At 47.1% G+C, this 8,488-nt stretch overlaps 1 protein-coding gene across 1 annotated transcript in view; it reads left to right on the top strand.

Annotated features, from left to right (window-relative positions):
* Positions 1–483: 483 nt before the first annotated feature.
* The window catches only part of LOC141497219 (uncharacterized), a 27,417-nt gene continuing 19,412 nt past the window's right edge, over positions 484–8,488 (top strand). Inside the window, 3 exon segments of the mRNA XM_074199867.1 lie at positions 484–676; positions 1,858–1,984; positions 2,343–2,438. Of these exon segments, the coding sequence (XP_074055968.1) occupies positions 596–676; positions 1,858–1,984; positions 2,343–2,438 (304 nt within the window). The 5' untranslated portion in view covers positions 484–595.

Here is an 8,488-nt window from a genome sequence, read left to right as displayed (position 1 = left end):
CCCGGGGGGGCCCCGGACACGCGGCAGCGCCCCGCGGGGCAGCGCGGGCTGCAGAGCCCCAGGGAGCCGAGTTCGAATCCGCCTCCGGCGCGGAGACGCGGCGGGCGCCGGGCAGGGAGGCCGCGGGGGCAGCGGGCCCGGGGGGCGCCTGGGGGGCCGCCCCCCTCCGGCTCTGGGGGCGGGGAGGGCAGAGGCGCGGCGTCGGGGGCGCGGGGGGCGGGGCGGTCCTCCTGCCTGCAGGGGGCGCTGCCACCCGCGGAGGCGCAGGGGGCGGGGCCGGGGCGCGCGAGGCTGACGTCACGAGGGGGCGGGGGAAGCCCGGGAGCGGGCCGGAGGGAAGGGGACGCCGGGAAGTGGCCCGCGCTGGCCGATGGGGGCGGGCGGCTTGGAGGCCCTTCCCCGGCACTACCGTTCCCAGAAGGCTTTGCCGTGGCGTGGGTCCGGCGACTTCCGGTTGGCGGCCATTTTCTCGGAAGTGGCGTCTGTCCCGAGAACGGGGAGCCGACACCGGGCCCGGCGGCTGGCCCCGCCCCTCGCGGAGTGGCGGCGTGCGCAGGCGCAAAGCTTCTCAGTCCCTTCCCGGGGCCCCTCCGGGATGCCCCCCCCTTCCCCGGCCCCCGCCCGCACCGGGACCCCAGAAGAGACTCCGCGGGGTCCGAGCGGGGCAGCCCCTCAGGTGGGCGCGGGGCCCGGCGCTCGGCAGGGTGGCGGGGGGACGACAGCGGAGCCCCGAGACGGGGGAGCCCCTCCGCGCGTGACAGCCCGGGGAGGGGGTGACGGGCCTGGGGAGCCCCCACTGCACCCCCACTGTGTCCCCCCAGCCCCCCTTCAGGACGCCTAAAGTCTTCCAACAGTCCGGAACCCCCCCAAGGGGCCCGGGGCCCCCCAGCCCCCCTCCGGCCCCCCACTGCGTGGCGGCGCCCCCATGGGCAGAGCCCCCCCCCGCAAACAACCCAAGGGTCAGGGTTCAGAGTTCAGGGTTCAGAGTCTGCAGCTTCGGCCAGGAGCCGCGGAGGGAAGGGTCGAGGGGGGAGGAGGGAGTGACCTCGGGGTGATGCTGCCCGGGTGAAGGGGGCAGAGATGCTGCCCGGGCGAAGGGGGGCAGAGATGCTGCCCGGGCGAAGGGGGGCAGAGATGCAGCAGAGGTTTAATTAATAGATCTTAATGTTGTATTGGATATGGAATGAGAGAATGAGGAATCTAGAACAACTTTGAGACCAGGAGCCTGAGGGATAGGAGGAGGCTGATGCCCTCTACAGTACTAAGAAAGATTGGGGGAACAACTGTTGATCAATATTTAAGTACCTGCTAATTCTGAGGTTATAAAGGCGAGACAGTCCCTACCACCAGGAGAGCTCACAGTCTGTCAAAGGGAAAAATACTTTTCAGTTTTGGATATGTTGAATTCAAGATGTCTAAGAGACGTTCACTTTGAGATGTCCAATACTCAGTTGGAGGTGTGGGTATAGTGGTTAGAGAGAGGTAAGGGCTAGATAAGTAGATCTGAGAGTCCTCTGTGATTGATAAATTAATCACTAAGTTCAATAATTTACAGAGAGAACAGGAATAGGCCCAGGACAGGCTTTTGGCAGTGCGCTCAGTTAATGGGCATGACCTACATGAAGATTTAGACAGATAGGAGAAGAATGGAGAGAAAAGCAGTGTCAGGAAAGCTAGAGATAAAAGAGAATCCAGGTGATGAGGGTGATGGGCTACAGAGAATCCAAGGACACAAAGACTATTCTCAGATACTTGAGCACTGAGAGCACTATCCCTTTAAATGCCCAATCAGCCTCCTATTCTCAGGCAATAGAGATTATGGCCCCTGGCTGAACACAAGTATTTTGGGTTTTCCAGGAATCTGTGACATTCCAGGATGTGGCTGTGGACTTCACTTGGGAGGAATGGGGGTGCCTGGCACCCCCTCAGAAGGACCTATACCGGGAGGTGATGCTGGAAAACTACCAGAATCTGGTGTGCCTGGGTAAGAAGGGCTGTCCTTGGGACCCAGGATATGCCCTGGGGAGGGTCTTGTGTTGAGCAAGGCTCGGGTGGCCTCCATTGATGAGAGCTCCTTGGGACCTAGAAAAAGATGCTTCCTGTGAACATGCTATTGTCAACCTACAAGTTGTGTCTCCCACCCTCTATGCTCCCTGAGGTCCAAGAACCTCTCCTCTCAGCAGGAAGTAACCCCTTTCTGACCCTTTAGCCATTTTGGGAAGGTTATCATTCAGTGGTCTTTCCCCCCACCCTTGGGGTTTTCCTGGTGTGCCCACCTATTCCCCCAAAGACAGGAACAGGAGGCTTTCTGTCCTGAACCTTTCTCTGTGTCCAATGGGTAGGACTGGCTGCTTCCACACCAGAGGTGATTGTCCAGCTGGAGCAAGGGGAGGTACCATGGAGGCCAGAAGGAGATGGTTCTAGAATCCACCCTCCAGGTGAGTAATACAAACCAGGCAGGAGCAACTCTTTGGGGACCTTTGGGGACTGGGATGTCTCTCTAGGGTGCTTCAGGGAATGTAGATATTCTCCTGAACCCTGTCTCTGAGGCTGAGTCCCTGAAGCTGGGCTTCCCCCCTCCCCTTCTTTATCTGCAGGATAGTCAATCACACACTCATCCTGGATGTTTGCTTTCATGCATTCTGTTTTTCCTCTTAAGTATTTTTTGTGTGATGTAGCTGTTACAAATTCCCGAGGCTTTTTGTGACCATCTTTGTTCTGGGCTCTTTCCATAAACCCTCCCATCTTCCTTTTTGTTATCAAAAAAAAAAAAAAAAAAAGAGTTCAGAAGTATGACCAGAGGCCCTACAGTCCCATGGCCCTTCTCCTCTCAGCAGGGGAAGATTTGGGATCCAGTTAGGTGCCCCCTCCTCATAGCTGTGAATGCCTTTTTCTCCCCAGTAGATTTTGATTAAAGGCCTGTGAATTACCATGTTGTCCATCTTTCTGTCCTTTCCTTCATTCTCCTTTCTTAGCCTCCTTCATCTTTCTTTCCCAGTCATGTCCCACACCATCTGCAGGACTAGTCTCTCTTTACAATGGAAATTCATTTCAGAAATTTTCTTCTTTCTCTGCTGAGAATGGAAACTTCCCAGGTAGATGGGTGAGTGTTTCTCACCTGGTCTCTGAAGTGCTTACAAAGGCATCATCTGATCCACTTCTTTTGGGTGACTTGGCTGCTGATTCACCTGGATAAGTCTGTCTGAGTCCTCTGCCCAGAAACACCTGGAGGGGGAGATAGTCACTCAAACAGGCCTCTTGGGGCAGCTAGGTGGCACAGGGAGGACCTGAGTTCAAATGCAACCTCAGACACTTAATAATTACCTAGCTGTTTGGCCTTGGGCAAGTCACTTAACCCCATTTGCCTTGCAAAAAAAACCCCTAAGAAACTCTCCCCCCCCAAAACAGGCCTCTTTCTGGCTTCCAAACCTCAAATCAAAAAAATCTCTTGTATTTTCTTTTCCTTCACTCTAAGATGAGTGAAAAGTGTATGAAAATTTTATCAAGTGAAATCCTAGGGGGCTCTAACCCCCTAAGCCCACCTGGATCTTTTTTCCAATTAGCAAAACATTCAGAGCTCATGCTTTCTTCTTCTCACTTGCTCTCTTTGCCTTCTCTCCCAGACCCGGATTGAGAATACAAAGGTAGTTGGTATGCATAGAATATAGGAAGAGACAACAGAGTACCCCTACCCTCCAGGAGCTCTTGCCTAGTCTTAAGACTCTGACATTGCTAAAGATAGTGTTTAGCTAATAATTAGCCATTAGATGGACAGGGTTCAATCAGCCCACCTGATCCTCATCTCCAGCTTGCTAACAGAAGCCCAAGAAGCTCAGTCATTAGATCCTATTGATTAGAACCACTGACCATCCCATGGCCAAATGATGCCATTATTTGAGAAGGAAATAGAGGCTCTCCTTAAGGAAGCAAGACTCCTCAGATCATACTATTAGTGTTAGAAAGCCTGCTACCTACCGCAGAGAGGTCAGGGAGGAGGTGTGGGCCAGACAGTCCGGTGACCTCAGGCAGGCAGCTCTCTGGCTTCTTTGTCTGCAGTCAATAAGTGAAGGGCCACTGGTTTCAGAGAAATCTAGAGCAGAGACTTCCCTCCCTCATCATTCATGGGAGACCATTGTTCATGGGTGGTCCACATCTCATGCCAGCAGCCTTCACCTTGTGCCCACCGTAGCCATCTTGTCATCCTCATCCTCATTGGGAGGTGACCCCTCCCAAACTTATTCTTCTCGAATATGGCAGCCTGAGCCCATTAGGCAATTCCCAGTTTTCATTCTTGGCAGATATTGAGCTCCTCTCTTTACTGTTCTATGGTCCAATGGCTCCCTGTGACAGCTGGGATTGAGTTTGAAGTCCATTGTGTCGCATCTAAAGGCCCTTCCTATGTAGGTTGCTGGCCTGTGCTGCCCTCCCCTCACTCTGGCTTCAGCTCTGACCCACCTTCTGGGGTCCAGGCTTTTTGTTCAGGCTTTGCCTCCTGCCTGGAATGCACCCTCATACCCTCTCACACTTAGAGTTCTGCCTCAGACCCTTGCTCCCTGTGACTCTGGGCATGAAAAATGGTGGTCATGAGGACTCTTCGCTGCTAGAGTCTGGCACCCAGCAGACCCTGCCTCCCCCTTGTGCCCACCACTCTGTCTCAGTCATCAATCTCTACAAGATGCCAGGCATCAGCTGCAAGCTGGACATAGGAAGGAAGGCATCAACATGTCTCTCAATGGGCTCATGTTGTAATGGAAGAGTTAGCATGGAATGAATGATGCACCCTCCCCCCAAGATCTGGACTGAGGGGTTGGGAGGTAGCATCAGAGAGCGGGCACAAGGGACCACAGGATGGTGTCTCATCAAACGAGGAAGCCATACAGTGGGGATGAGAGAGAGGCATCCAGGCCTGCGGAATGGTTAAAAAGAGACCAGGAACAGCTGTTTTTGTTTGTGTTCTCAAAGAAGACCCTGACATCAGGAAGGTGATGGGCATAGAAGGGAGGAGGCAGGCTAGCAAGGGCTTTGAAGCCAAACAGCATTTTGTATTTGCTCCTCGAGGCAGTAGGGAGTCCCTCGAATCTATAGAGTAGGGGGATAGCATGGCTGATCCAGCATTTGAGGACAATACTTTTGCTGACTGAAAGGAGGGAAGACTAGAGTAGGGAAAGTCTGGAGACTGTGGAGAGTAATTGCCATGGTCCAGGAGTCAAGTGATGAGGGCTTGCACCAGGATGAAGGCTGTCAGAGGAGAGGAGGGTGGCCTCATGGAGAGATGTCAGGAGGTTGAGATGACCTGAACCAGTCACAGGTTGGACATGAAGTGAGGAAGAGGAGGAATTAAGGATGACAACAGAGTTGTGAAGCTCTGGCACTGGGAAAGTGGGAAGAGGGGAGGGTTCACCCTTGTCAAAGACTGCTTGTTTCTTACTCCTTTAAAACTCATACTTTATTTTTTTAATTAACAAGCATTTTTTCCTCTCTCCCCCACCAGGAAAATAAAAAGGAAAAACCAAACCCTAGTAACAAGTAAGTCTTGTCAAACTAAATCTATTCCCTGATGGGCCATGTCCGAAGATGGACTTGTTGCTTATATCTGCCCTTGATTCATGAATCTGTGGTCTTCATCAAGACTTTATATGAAGGGTACAGTTTAGAGTTTTCAGTAACTGTCCCACTGTCATTAAGGTCCCCAGGTTCTTGCATACCTCTACCATTAGAGAAACATCTAATGGATGAAGAATGATGATTGCTCTGATACCAAATGTCCTTCAGTTGGATGGCTGTTTCCCATGCATATGAGATACCCAGCGCAAGGGAAATGATGCTGGCTGCATCATTGAAAGGAATGTCTACCATGGGAAGATCTGTTGGAGGAGATTGCATTCCTCAGCCAACTCTTTTCCTATTAGACTGGGGCCTTGTTCTTCATTCATACCCATCCTGGCCTTGCAGCATGACTTATCAGGTCCTTTTAAAAAATATAATCTGTGGATCATATGCTGAGTTTCTTATTGCATGTATGGATGAAACTGGGTCCCTCAGTCCAGAAATGAATTCCGTCACACAAATAGAATATAAAAATGCATGCCACAAATATCATAGTAAAAGGTAGATTAACTGAATATAAGAAAAATTATTATGTTGTAGATGAAATTAAAGCAAGATTAGTTAGCACTATTTTCTTTCATTTTTTAAAAACTCCTATTCATCAGTGATAAGTAAGAATTAAGAATTATAGAATCTTGAAATTGCCAGGATGGTTGAGTTAACAATAAAATTCAATTTATTACCTTATCTGGGCTTTCATAATCTGGCTTCTACCAAACTTTCAGCTTTATTTCTTTTCATTTTTAAACTTTGTTTCTTTTTATTTTTATATCACCTTTACTTTACCAGATACAAGATAACCTTTCCCTCCTTACCTACCGGAAGCCTTGGGAATAACTTGGGAAGATTGTGAACAAAAAATAAGATATGAAAAAGGTTATATTAAAGATGAAATTGTGCATAAGCAAAATGCAGGGAGGACAGAAAGGGAAGATATCCTTATATCTGATATCTCTGATAAGGGTATGGTAGGAATTAAATATAAAGATTTAAGTCCAAAAGACATACTCTAAACTAGGACAAGGGATAAGGGATCAAAGGATGTGAACAAAAGAATTTTAAATTATTAGCCATATCAGAGATCCAAATGATTATTAGAGAAATGCAAATCAAAATGAGTTTCTAGGCTTTGTATTGTTCCCCTTCACATTCTTTGTGTTTCTGTTATACAAGACTGTTCACTGTCTCCCAAGACTGTGCCTTTCTTTCTTTCTTTCCTTCTTTCTTTCCTAAATGTGTGGACATACAAAACATTTCCATTATAGTCATGTTGTGAAAGAAAACATAGACTCTCCTTACCCCCCCCAAAAAAAACTCAAGAAAAATAAAGTTAAAAAAATGTGTTTCAGTCTGTATTCAAACACCATCAGCTCTTGCTCTATGGATGGATAGCCTTCTTTATCACAAGTCCTTCAGAGTTTTCTTGGATCACAGTTGAGAAAAGTTAACTCATTCACAAGCTGATCATCCTACAATATTGTCCCTGTTTACATAGTACACTTCACTCTGCATCAGCTTATGTATGTCTTTGCAGGTTTTTCTGAGAACATCCCAGGACTGCCTTTGCACACATGTCTCCCCCGTCTGAAATTGCACTGTTTTTCCTCATCTCTTTCTCAAACAATTTCTAGCTTCAGACCTTTCCCAGTCCCTGTAGTTCTTTTACATAAATATGTAAATACTTATGCATGTTATATTCTCTATCAAATAAAATTGCTAATAAGAAATGATATTGTTTTGGCCTTTTGCACATGGTAGATGCTTTATTAGTTTATTAATGTTTGAATTTAACCTCTGTTGAACTATTTCTGTTTAGTTAGTTTATTCCTCTGTAGGTAGAACAGCCTGGTCCAGTAGAAAAGTCATAGAGACTGATGTTAGGAGACACTTATTAAAGCCAGATTTTACATGTTCATGAATAGCTATTAATAGATCCTGGGAAAATTATTTAATCCCTGGGACTTGATTTCTTCAGCTATAAAAGGAAAATGTTGACCATCTTTTCCATTAACATCATTTGAAGTAATTTCATTGGTTGTAGTAGGCAGATCTAATTGTGAACATATTTAGTCTTTGTCCAGCCCCTTGACCTGTTGAACCTTCCCTTGTGACCAAGAAAAAAAATTCTTATTGACACCTTTTTTGATGGTGTCTAAAACATACTGGCCTCATTATCTCTCTCAGAGTGAAGTGTTACCTGCCCGTCATCAGGCTGTCTGAGCTATCCAGGCCTTTCCCTCTAAGGCTGCTTGTCCTTTGATCTGCTAGGTCTTGTATGTACCCAGCCCCTTGTTGTCTTCTTCATTAGGATGTGAACTTCTTAAAGGTCAGGATAGTTTGTGAGCTGTCTTCAGTTTTGCTTACTACATTGTCTGTCACAGAGTAGACACTTAATATAATTTTTGTTGACTGATTATTGGGTAAAGATATTTTTTTATATTCCTTAAAATGTTTCCAAAACCATTTCCTCATGATAACTCTACAAACAATATGTATTTTTAGTATTTTTCTCAGTCAGTTTTAATAATCATTTTTCCTTTTAAATAATATTCTGTCTTTTCAATTACATGTAAATATTTTAACATTCATTTTTTTAAATAAAATTTTGAGTTTCAAATTTTATCCCTCTTCTTAAGACAGTAAGCAATTTGACATAGGTTTCATTTATATGCAGCCATGTGATACATGTTTCCATATTATTCTTGTCAAAGAAGAAACAGAACAAAAAACCCCCCACAAAAACAAAGAGTAAGTAAAAATAGTATGCTTCAATTTGTATTCAGTTTTTTCCTTTAGATGGGAATAGCATTTTCTGTCATGAATCTTTGGAATTGTCTTAGATCGTTTTATTGTTGAGAAGAGCTAAGTCAGTCATTGATCA

This window comes from Macrotis lagotis, chromosome X (assembly GCF_037893015.1).
Source record: "Macrotis lagotis isolate mMagLag1 chromosome X, bilby.v1.9.chrom.fasta, whole genome shotgun sequence".
Lineage (NCBI taxonomy): Eukaryota > Metazoa > Chordata > Mammalia > Peramelemorphia > Peramelidae > Macrotis > Macrotis lagotis.
The sequence above is the reverse complement of the archived record's forward strand: the minus strand, read 5'-3'. Positions and strand labels throughout refer to the sequence as shown.